Source organism: Somniosus microcephalus, chromosome 5 (genome assembly GCF_052327205.1).
Source record: "Somniosus microcephalus isolate GS21.2 chromosome 5, FLI_Smic_1.0, whole genome shotgun sequence".
NCBI lineage: Eukaryota > Metazoa > Chordata > Chondrichthyes > Squaliformes > Somniosidae > Somniosus > Somniosus microcephalus.
In genome coordinates, this window is record NC_140991.1 from 58,037,151 (window position 1) to 58,049,838 (window position 12,688).

At 39.2% G+C, this 12,688-nt stretch overlaps 1 protein-coding gene across 1 annotated transcript in view; it reads left to right on the plus strand.

Annotated features, from left to right (window-relative positions):
• Positions 1 to 12,688, plus strand: part of LOC147117055 (kinesin-1 heavy chain) — a 100,660-nt gene that overhangs the window by 23,694 nt on the left and 64,278 nt on the right. The window contains exons 2-5 of the mRNA XM_085987655.1: positions 4,726 to 4,813; positions 9,254 to 9,327; positions 9,871 to 9,975; positions 10,482 to 10,530. Coding sequence (XP_085843781.1) covers positions 4,726 to 4,813; positions 9,254 to 9,327; positions 9,871 to 9,975; positions 10,482 to 10,530 — 316 coding nt within the window. The remainder of the gene's footprint in view (positions 1 to 4,725; positions 4,814 to 9,253; positions 9,328 to 9,870; positions 9,976 to 10,481; positions 10,531 to 12,688) is intronic.

Genomic DNA, 12,688 nt, shown 5'->3' on the forward strand with positions numbered 1-12,688 from the left:
CACTCCATCCTGACTTGGAAGTATATCACTGTTCCTTCATCATCGCTGGGTCAAACTCCTGGAACTCCTACTTAACAGCACTGTGGGAGTACCTTCACCACACGGACTGCAGCGGTTCAAGAAGACTGCTCACCACCACCCTCTCCAGGGCAACTAGGGGTGACCAACAAATGCTGGCCTTGCCAGCGACGCCCACATCCAATGAATGAATTAAAAAAAAACTCCCAGCATTTGGTAGGGGAGCAACATCAACATGGAAGAAGGTAACTAGCAGGTACTGCTTGGTTCAGTTCTGGAGCCATTATTGTTTGTGTATAATGATTGAGGAAGGAATGGTAACAAAGCTCCCCAATTTGGCTACTAAAAGGAATTGACACAGCAGAGGGATCTGGGGGTTTTAGTGGAACGCACCCTTAAGTAGTCAGCATAACGTGCATCAGTGGTGCAGAAGGCGAATAGGATCTCCGGGCATGCAGCTTGAAGGATAGTGCACAAGTTCCAGGATCGGGTGAGCTTGATGGATTTGGTCGTATTTGAAAATTCAGAGTTCAGATCTCTAACCAGAACTAAGGACATGAAAAAAGTCACTCTGTTTATAAAAAAAAAAGTCTAATGATCTGTGAAGTTAATGTTAATCAACTTTGAAAAATTCAGTGATGCAAACAAGTGAGCAGGTGTTTCCACATTGTCCGACACTCTCGTACCTGATGGATGTTTTGACTAAATATAATTCAGTTTTCACCTGAAACACATCTACTGCATTCTGACTAATTTCTATTTAAATTAACTTAGCCTATGCCTTGTAGCCTTCTCTACTCCCAGCCTCCACTTCGAATTTGATGAGAAGTCTGCTTCTGTTTTAACTGTAGCAAATTTAGAACACTATCCTCTTCCATCGCTGATGAAAATGACCTATTGTTCGAGAAACATGTCTGTTTTCTTATGGACAACAGTTTTTTTTCATGCAACTCCACGGTTCATTGTTTATGGTGAAAGTTTTTTATGGTTTTCAACCTTGAGTTCTTGAGCACATTTTAATTTTACTTTGGATTTTACAAATTGAAGCCAAGATTGGCTGCATTGTTGGCCAGATAGGTATGGTGTATCCAATATATTTTGGCTTCAAGCCTATCAAATCAGACACTACTACATATGTATGTATATTTATATCGATTTAGATTTATTTGTGACAGACTGCTGGTGTACCAGCTAAGCAGCAACATGGACCATAGCAGTAAGAGGACATTGCACTATATTCCACTATGGGGTATTCAGGACACGGTGAATACAGTGGTATTATCTCCACCCTGGGAGCCATGCCAGACGAGGTTTCTTTCTCCTGTGAAGGAATACCGTAGCTCCCCGTCTTGGTGCCAGACCTCGCCCTTTATACCATTTCTTATCCCTGTTACATGACAGTCAGCATGTCTTACTAGTCGCAATTCCCCTTTCTTTCCCAGACTTTACGTGCACTTTATTACATTTGTCTATGCAAATGGCGCTCTTCTGATGAAGCAACACTTGGTGTCCTTGCACTTAACCCCAGTAAATGCTAGCTATCTGATCACCCAGCACATTCTTTCCATCTGATAACTATTCATCCTTGGGAGTTTGTTGTTGTTTTCCAAGGCTTTAGAACCTTCTAGTCCTTTCAACCTCCGCACTTGCCACAAGGGCATTTTGTATATCTGATGAACCCTTTTATTCCAGCCATTATATTCAACTGTCAGTGTATTCCTGTGAATCTATTCTTCTGCCCAACACCCATGAGAAATATTTGTTTTCAATAAAACTTGTGTGATTTCTGGAGATTCAGGGGATGATCTACATTGTGGCCACCCTGATGAGTTTAGTAGGTAAGTGCAGTGCATAATTTGGTACTGAATCTTACAAATCAGGAAGATCTCGAGTTTGATTCCTGGTCAGTATTTAGTCAGCCAGTCTCCTATGAAGTGCCAGTGAAGCACTGCAAATAGTGTGGAATAAGGAGGGAAAGTATCCTGGATTCTTGCTTCTGATAAAAGAAAAACTTGCATTTCTATAGCGCCTGTCACATCCACAGGACATCCCAAGGCACTTTACAGCCAATGAAGTACTTTTGAAGTGTAGTTACTGTTGTAATGTAGGAATCACGGCAGCCAATTTGCACACACCCAGGTCCCACAAACCGCAATAAGATGATGACTGGATAATCTGTTCTTGGTGACCTTGAGTGAGGGATAAATATTGGCCAGGGTGCCGGGGATAACTCCCCTGCTCCTCTTCGAAATAGTGCCATGGGATTTTTTTTTTTACATCCACCTGAGAGCAAATGGGGCCTCAATGTAACGTCTCATCCAAAAGACGGATCCTCCAATAATGCAGCGCTCCCTCAGTACTGCACTGGAGTGTCTGCCTAGATTTTTGTGCTCAAGTCTCTGGAGTGGGACTCTGCAATGGCTTCTAGAAAGTATTCGCTTCTGACTATCGCATGAGGATTAAAATCAGTTGCCATGTCCCTCCAAGGTTGAGTAGCCCTCCAGCACTCGCTGGCTTTGGTTTCAGGTAAAGAATAGGCATAGGTAGGCATAAGACTGCTGTCCATGCAACAGTAACTCACTGTGATTATCAGTTTGCGAGAGGATATGTATTGGGAGAAGAAAAAAGTAGCAAAATCAACATTTAATTTGACAGATCTTATACAGATTTCTTGTGCTCCATTCGGCTCATGGAGAAAGTAGAGTTGTGGATTCAGGTTAATGAGTGTCAGTTTGGCTCCAAAACAGTACTGAAAGTATTTAAAATTAAATCAGTGTGGGAATATTACTGCAGACTGTGACACTCGTGTATGTAGATGCAAAAGAGCAAACCACAACAACCTTGTATATAACAAGTTTATATATTTCCTTTTGATGTTGAAAAATTCCCATGGTGCATTCAGTACCAAATGGATGCCAAGACTTTGTCGGAGAGGCTTGGTTGAAGAATGGGTTTTCAGCAGATTTTTTAAGTTGGAAACCGCAGTAGAGACACTGGTTTAAGAAGGGTGATTGAGAAAGGTTGGAAGTGCATTGTAGATTTGTCAGCATCTAAAAAGGGAAAAGTTAAAGGCGTCTATCTGAAACCTCATCTCTTGATGGATGCCGACTGACCTGTGTATTCGAGCATTTTCTGATTTTTGTTTTAGTATTTGCAGTTTCTACTTTTTACTCTCTACCTGTACCTGGAATATGGATTCTACCAAGCTCCATCTGGGGACAGTGCAGAGATTGTCCAACAGTCCTGCGTTTACTACAGGGTGGACTTGGGGCCAATGGCCATACTCCTGTTTGTGGTATTTGATGCAAGGCTGTTTGAGATAGTGTTTGCTAAAGTTTATTGCCTGTTATTTTTAATGTACATCATAATTCATCTCTTGTACAAATGATGAAAAGAATCTGTGATTAAAGCTCAATGTAGAATTAGTAAACTTAGTGAAAAAGGTATTCTACTGGTTAATGCATCAATGAGGAGGAATGGATTTTAGATTATCACTCAAAAGGGAAAAGTCAGAAGAAATATTTTCAATTAGAATGTGAAATCCACTACTACAAGTGCTTATTGAGCAGAGATTATAACATAAAAGGGAATTGAATAAATATTTGAGAGAGAATAATATGAAATGATAGAGAAAATGCAGAGGATGTGGAATTAGAATGTCTCACTATTTACAATTATTCAAAACATGCACTTAAAAGCTAGACAAAGTTGTGTCCTAAATTAAGTCACTTTTTAAATATTAGGATAACTTGGGATCCCTGAAATCTGTGTGTTTAAAGTCTTATACTATCCATAATCTTAAATGAAGACTGAGAGATTAAATGAGGAGAGTTGGTTTATGTAAATATCTCTTTTTCCCCACCCCACCCCCCCCTTTTTGTTTTGAGTATTAGGAACGTCAATGAGAAAGCATAATGCACTCCATTTGGCAGATTCTAAAAACGAATGCCTTTCAGTTGCTCACTTCCTCCATTAATTCTCCCTTATTTCCACACTGCCATCCCTCTGAGCAGTCCATTCCATATGTTCACCATTGAATGAAATAGGCAAATCGAAACTCGGTTCCTTCCCCCTTCTAAATTTGAGCCTGTGTCCTCCAGTTCTTGTTTGGGGATATCTTGAACATATTACAGTACTGTGTTGCTTTTGGTTTATCATTCATTTAACTTTCCCGTATGATGAGCTATTATATAATCAGCAGGAGAGGGAGGAGAAGCATTGGGATGTTCTCTCTTGTAGAGTTTAACCATTCAGGAACTGCACTGATGTGTTCGGGAGACATATTTCAGTTCATTTTTTTTCATTGGCAACAGTGTATTCTGTTGGTTGTAACACAGCAAGCACTCTTCATCTTCGCTATTTGTGTGTGGCTCCACACATTTCTGTATTAATAGTCATTTGTAAAAGTTTGTGTGCCTTTCATTGGAAGACATCAACTTCTATTCTTGAATGGATTTTTTTTTTGTTAATTTCTAGTTTTGAGCCACCGTAGTGTTCATTTCAGCAGCACTCTTACTGATCGAAATAAACAACTATAGCCAGTTGTATTGAATTTCCACCTATACAATTATGAATACTTTAACTCGAATAAAAGAATGTTATTTTTATAACATTGCTATTGGGAATAAATTGAAATTATTTCCTAGTTCTGTGCAAAATATTGTTTTTAATTTACAGTTTTAATTGATTCAGATTTTTTTTTTCCAGGGCAAGTCTTATGTGTATGACCATGTTTTTGCATCAAATGCATCACAAGAGCAAGTGTACAATGCCTGTGCAAAAAATATTGTCAAAGGTGAGTCATGTTAATGAAAAGTAGGTGTTGAATTTGTTTCATAAATTTTCCATTGCCAAAGTATTAAACAAAATTTTGAGTTGCACAATATATTGTAATGCATTAAAGCTAACACAGGTTACCTGGAAAAATATACCAATGTGTATACAATTGATGTGATTGTTTGATTTCACTAGCTGTTAATTTATTTTGCATATGGATGCTGAAATATGCATAAAATAAAGGTGAAAAGGAGCTCCGACTTTAGCCAATCTTCAGTCCATGTGGTACAGTCCGCAGACACTGTTTGGTACCTTGTTCAAGTAGTTAATCTTGAGCCTAAACCAATTTTAATTAACAGGTTAAGTACACATGAGTAAGGTCATTCTGCTTATTATAGCCGAATCATCCAGAAACTCTGATTCTCCATTTTATAATATCCACCTGTTTCTTAAATGGTTTTGTGGCTTTTGCTTCCACTAATCCATGCAAAGTACATTGCATGTGTTTATCGCACTTTGTTCAAAGAGCTCTGGAATTCCCTCCCTAATCCCCTCCGTGCCTCTGTCCCACTTAAAGACCCTCCTTAAAACCTACCTCTTTGACCAAGTTTTTTGTCACCACCTAATATTTCCTTCTTTAGCTCTGTCAATTTTTGTCTTATTGGGCTCCCGTGAAACACCTTGGGATGTTTTCCTACATTAAAGGTGCTATATAAGTGGAAGTTGCTATTGTTGAATTTCCTGATAATGGCACAAAATTTGCCTTTTACTAGTTGGAATCTGCACCCCTCCCCCTCGTCTTACTGTCACACTATGGAGTAGTGTTGCAGATTTACCTTTTTAATATACTGTTTAATATCTTGTATACCAAAAGTCACACCTCGGTTGCTTCCTTTTGAAGACTTAAAAACCCAAGTTTCTCCAACCTTTCAATATAGCTCAACTCTCTAATGCAAGGAACCAGCCTCTTGGCTCTTCTCTGCACCATCTCAAGGGTTTGAAGGAGTTCCTTGTGTCTTGGTAACTGGAATTGGGTACAGCACTTTATGATGTGGTCTGACCAGAGCACTTCATAGTTTGAGCATGACTTCCTCTGACTTGTACGCCACTGTCTTTTCTGTATACTGTAGTTCAGCACTCTCTTTACTTTAATTGCCATTATGCATTATTTGGACATGATGAATGTCTAGTCTACTAACACCCCTATGTCCCCTTCTGTTTCATTCTTCTCTATTTGAGTTTCATTTGTGGAGTACTTGCATTGTCTATTTTTTCTTCTTTGGATTATTATGCACTTATCCATATTAAATGTCATTAGTTTCACCCACTTGCATATTTTGTTCAGCTCGTATTGAAATTTCTGGGCTGCTTCCTTAGTCAAATCTTAAATTTGCATTCAGCTGCTGAATCTAAATCATTACTAGAATCCCGACTATTTCTAATCTCTAAACACCGATCCCTTTGGCCCTCTACTTAGCCTGCCCCTACCCCACCCCGGCCATAATTCTGTTGACAAATACCCGTTGCTTCCTACTCCTTAGACAATTTCTTATCTCAGGTTTTACCTTGATTCCCCATTGCTTTAAGCTTTAGTTGTAGTTTCTTTTTGCCGAACTTTGTCAAACATGTTTTGGAATTCAAAGTACACCACGTCATAGGATTTTCCAGAAGTCCATTTTGCATGTCACTTCAACAAATTACATTTGTATAGAGCCTTTGCTATAGAAAAATTTCCCAAGGCTCTTTTAGAGGTTTGAGGGGAAATGGATACCAAGCCAGAGGAGTGACCAACAATTTAGTTTGAAGTAGATTTTAAGGAGACCCTTAAAGGAGGAGTGAGAGAGAGAGGCACAAAAGGGTTTGGAGAGGAAATTCTAGAGTGGGACTATGCAGTTGAAGGCACAGCTAGTAATGATGGAATGCAAGGAATGGGATGTACAAGACCAGAGTTAGAGGAAAAGCTTACTGGGACATGAGTAAGAACGATGGTTGCTCAATATCTGTTGTAAACCTGTGCTGCCCTTTCATGCAGAATTTGAGGCCCATTAAATATGGAAGAGCATCTTTTATACTATTCAAAGCTTAGATTTTATTTTGTAACTACACTTTTAATACACAATTTTGTAATCAGCACTGAACCAGACATGGCATATATTGGCATCTGTGTGATAGCTAGTAATTGCATGTTGATTGTAAATGGATCACAAAAGACTTCACAGTACACAATGTTCTTTATTTTTTTTTAAATTGATAGGAATGATAGCTAAACATGGCAACTTTTAATGCCATTGTCTGCAGTAATGGATAGTTAGCTGGATTCAAGACAGAAAGCAGAGAGGAGGTAAAAGGTAGCTATTCACAGTGGCAGAAGGTGGGTAGTGGTGTTCCACAAGGATCAGTGCTGGGATCACTGTTCATAATTTATATTAAAGATTTAGACTTTGGAATCAAAAACACTTTCTAAATTTGCAGATGACACTAAATTGGTGGGGGGAATAGTCAATACTGAGGAGGACTGCAACAAATTACAGGACGACATTAATAAACTTACAGAATGGGCAAATGAAGTTCAACACAGATAAATGTGATGTATTACATTTTGGTAAGAAGAATAGGGAGGTCACTTATTATTTGGAGGGTGCGAGTCTAGGTGGGGTAGAGGAACAAATACACAAATATACAAATACGGAGTACAAATACACAAAACACTAAAAGTAGCAACACAGGTTACCAAGGCCATAAAAAAAGCAAACCAAGCACTAGGGTTTATTTGTAGAGGTATAGAATTGAAAAGTAGTAAAGTTATGCTAAACCTGTATCGAACCTTGGTTAGACCACACATAGAATACTGCGTACAGTTCTGGTCGCCATATTATAAAAAGGATATAGAGGCACTGGAGAGGGTGCAGAGAAGATTTACAAGGATGATACCAGAAATGCGAGGGTATACATATCGGGAAAGGATGAACAGGCTGGGTCTCCTTTTTTTTATATAAAGAGGAAAAAAAAAGGCTGAGGGGTGACCTAATAGAGGTCTTTAAAATTGAGAGGTTTTGATAGAGTGGATACAGAGAATGTTTCCACTTGTGGGGAAGAGCATAACTGGAGGCCATCAATATAAGATAGCCACCAAGAAATCCAATAGGGAATTCAGAAAAAACTTCTTTACCCAAAGAGTGGTGAGAATGTGGAACTCGCTACCACAGGGAGTGCTTGAGGTGAAAAGTATAGATGCATTTAAGGGGAGGGTAGACAAGCATATGAGGGAGAAGGAAATAGAGGGTTATGCTGATAGATTTAGATGAGGGAAGACTGGAGGAGGCTCGAGTGGAGCATAAATGCCGACATGGACTGGTTGGGCCGGAAGGCCTGTTTTTGTGCCATATATCTTATATAATATATCTCAACGGTTCTTTGTAGTAATTATATGGTTTTCCCTGGTTGGAGAGTCTAGAACCAAGGGTCACAGTCTCAGAATAAGTGGTTGGACATTTAGGACTGAGATGAGGAGGAATTTCTTCTGAGGGTGGTGAATCTTTGGAATTCTCTATCCCAGAGAGCTGTGGAGGCTCGGTTATTGAGTATATTCAAGACAGAGATCGATAGATTTTTGGCTATTAAGGGAATCGAGGGATATGGGGATAGTGCAAGAAAGTAGAGTTGAGGTAGAAGATCAGCCATGATCTTATTGAATGGCGGAGCAGGCTCGAGGGGCCAAATGGCCTACTCCTGCTCCAATTATATAGAATTGGCACATCGGAGTTGGTGATGTCAGAAAAACTGTTCTGTCCTCTTTCAGCATTCCAGTCAAGTACTGTAATGTCGTACTGGAGAAAACCACAAGCTAGATTCTGGCCTGAAACTATGCAGCTATGAAAGCAGAAGTTATTTTGCGTATTCTAATCTGAAAGTATTAGAATAAATTCCAGCAGAACAGTCCACATTGGTTTACTGGCCACTAGCAACAAGGCTTTCCGAGATTTGATCAGAAATGGTTATAAGCACAGCCACCCAAAAAAAGTAAATTGTCAAAAAATAATTATTTCTAGATTTTATTTTTAAGAATTGTTTTGTTGTAAACCATTGATTTCTTACAAGAAAAATGCTGCTAGAATTTTGGGGGGGCTTTTAACTACACAGAATTAACTCAACCAGCCAATGTCTTTTTAAAAAGTGGAGGCAATTGTGGCCAGTGGTACTAGGAGATTCGAGGTGAAGTCACTGCTTCCTGTAGGTGGCAAGGCAAATTTAAGTGAGTTTGTCAGGGTTGGTGGGAGTAATTCACAGCTTAAAAGGCCACCTCAGACTTATCTTATCTGGGCCATATGTTTGGAATTATGTCTGCCATTTCCTGCTCAGAGTGGCAGTTTGAGGTTTTGATTTACTTGCAGCAAATCAGTCAAGATTTGTTATGGTCAGTTTGTGATTGTTTTGCATTGTTGGTTTTTTCTTTTTCTAGATGTACTTGATGGATATAATGGTACAATATTTGCATATGGGCAGACGGCCTCTGGTAAAACACACACTATGGAGGTAAGCGTTTCCACTACCTACTTGTGAGGTCAGCAAAAGGAATATCCCTGGTTATTTATCCATTATTTGTTCACCCCACACCCTCATTGATCTGTGTCTGCCAATTCCAGTTTAATTTGTTTTTAACAGCAACAAAAGTGGTGTTTTTATTTAAAAAAAAAAAAAAAAAAAATACTTTTGAGCAAACAATATTGCTGGTATAGGCACTGGGCTTTTGGATTTTAAGAAAACTATTTCTAAAGATACAAGAAACATTTAAGAGCGAAGCCTTCGTTTTTACCCCTAGATTTGTCGTTAAGTCCCAAACTGCGTGCACAAAAATGTATTGTTTCAAGAGTGATGCAGGACAGGCTGCTGCTGGTTTATTTGCAGGGCATTAGAAATACTGGGCTGGGAAAACTCCACTTATCCTTTACGCTGGTAGCAACCGAACTGTTAATTTATATTCAGAATGCAACTACAGTTAACTTTTTTTGGTTTAAGGAAATATATGTCTGTTATTGGGTCTCATTTACAAGATCATTATTGTATTTCTAATTACAGGGAACACTTCATGATCTTGATTTTATGGGAATAATTCCCAGGATAGCCCAAGATATTTTTAATTACATTTACTCCATGGATGAAAATTTGGAATTCCACATCAAGGTAAAAGTGCCCTCAAAGCAAATGATGTCTTTTTTTTTAAAAACATCATCATTTTTGTGATGTGTCTGTTGCTGGCAAGGCTGGTATTTATTGCTTATCCTTAGTTGCCCTTGAGAAGGTGATGGTGGGCCTTTTTCTTAAACCGCTGTAGTGTAACGGTTTGATTCAACTGAGTGACTTGCTTGGCCACTTTACTGCATATAGGCTAGACCAGGTAAGAATGGCAGGTTTCCTTCCCTGAAGGACAATTGTGGACCAGTTTGGGTTTTTACAACAATCTGGCCAACAATGGTCACTTTTACTGCTTTCATTTATTTGCAGTTTTTTTTTAAACTGAATTCAAATTCTCAAACTGCCATTGTGGGATTTGAACTAGTGTCCTCTGGATTATTGTCCAGTAAGATAACTATTAAAAAATATTTCTGCAAACAGCTTTTAAAATATATTTAATGTACATTTACAGTTTCTTTGCGATTAATTGGTGTCATTTAATTTATATCTTCCAGGTTTCATATTTTGAAATTTATTTGGACAAGATTAGGGATCTTTTGGATGGTAAGATTCTTCATTTTCTCAAATATAGATAGACAAAAGTGTTTGTAAATGACAAATTACCTGGGGTATTTAGAGCTGTCCCAGCACTAACTAGGGATTTATTTTTATGCATGAATTATGTATTTGGAGGCATTATTGCCCCAAAAAATCTTCAGTTGAAGGCTCGGGCAAAGTTGTAGAAGTTGCCACCATTATAGTTTTATAGATTACAAAAATGGAGCGCTCCATACTTCTTGAATAGTTTTAAATTGTTTAAAATAAAACATGTTAACTGCTAAGGTGCATAGCGAAATGTCACCATACTAGTTCTGGCTGAAAGATATAGTAGTCAAAACCATATCTTTTGTAATTTTCCAGCTGGGATTTTCAGAACTGGCACTTGATCCAAATGTAATTATGCTTCCCTGTCACAATGTCTTTCCTATGTTGCCAGAGTGTTCAAAGTGGACTTTGTTCCTCAACAGCTTTCTGTAACTTTAATGTGGGACTTTATACTGCTGCGCCACACAGTTCCAACCTTCCTCTGAACCGGGTCACCTGCCAACGTAATTTTTTTTTTAGAACTTTTTTTGTCTGCCATTAGGAGATTTTGTTAAAATGTTTTTATTTTAAAATTTCGTTTCACATAATTGGAGATTACTGCCATACAGGATGGTTGACATACTGCTGGAAAGAAACGATAAAAAAAAATTCAAATGTAAACTTTAAATTTGGACGACAGGGCCAGTAGGGGAGGGCCAGGTCTTTGAGGAATTTTGGACCCTTGGAGAGGAAAAGCATGGTGATGGATATTGCCATTTGTCATATGAAACATAGAACATAGAAGATAGGAGAAGATAGGAGCAGGAGTAGGCCATTCGGCCCCTCGAGCCTGCTCCGCCATTCAATGCGATCATGGCTGATCATCCGAATTCAGTACCCTGTCCCTGCTTTCTCCCCATATCCCTTGATCCTTTTAGCCTTAAGAAATATATCCAACTCCTTCTTGAATATATTTAATGAATTGGCCTCTACTGCCTTCTGTGGCAGAGAATTCCACAGGTTCACCACTCTCTGGGTGAAGAAATTCCTACTCATCTCTGTCCTAAATGGCTTACCCCTTATCCTTAGACTGTGACCCCTGGTTCTGGACTCCCCGACCATCGGGAACATCCTTCCTGCATCTAGTCTGTCCAGTCCTGTTAGAATTTTATAAGTTTCAATGAGATCCCTGTTCATTCTTCTAAACTCCAGCGAGTACAAACCCAATCTCTCATACGTCATTCCTGCCATCCCAGGTATCAGCCTGGTGAATCTTTGCTGCACTCCCTCCATGGCAAGAACATCCTTCCTCAGATAAGGCGACCAAAACTGCACACAATACTCAAGGTGTGGTCTCACCAAGGCCCTGTACAACTGCAGCAAGACATCCTTGTTCCTGTACTCAAACCCTCTTGCTACGAAGGCCAACATACCATTTGCCGCCTTCCCGTTTTCTCTCTACCACCTTTTTTGAACAATGGGGTAACATTAGCTACCCTCCAATCCATGGGTACCGTTCAGAGTCTATAGAATTTTGGAAGATGACCAACAATGCATCCACTATTTCTAGGGCCACTTCCTTAAGTACCCTAGGATGTAGATTATCAGGCCCTGGGGATTTATCGGCCTTCAATCCCATCAATTTCCTTAACACCATTTCCCTACAAATACTGATTTCATTCAATTCCTCCTTCTCATTAGACCCTATGTGCCCCGACATCTCTGGGAGATTATTTGTGTCCTCCTTTGTGAAGACAGAACCAAAGTATGTATTTAGTTGGTCTGCCATTTCTTTGGTCCCCATTATAAATTCCCCTGATTCTGACTGCAAGGGACCTACGCTTGACTTCACCAATCTTTTTGTCTTCCCATATCTATAAAAGCTTTTACAGTCAGTTTTTATGTTCCCTGCAAGCTTACTCTCGTACTCTATTTTCCCCCTCTTAATTAATCCCTTTGCCCTCCTTTGTTGAATCCTAAACTGCTCCCAATCCTCAGGTTTACTGCTTTTTCTGGCCAATTTATATGTCCTCTCCTTGGATCTTATGCTAGCCCTAATTTCCCTTGTTAGCCACGGTTGAGTCACCTTTTTTGTTTTATTTTTATGTCAAACTGGGATGAACAAATTCTGTAGTTC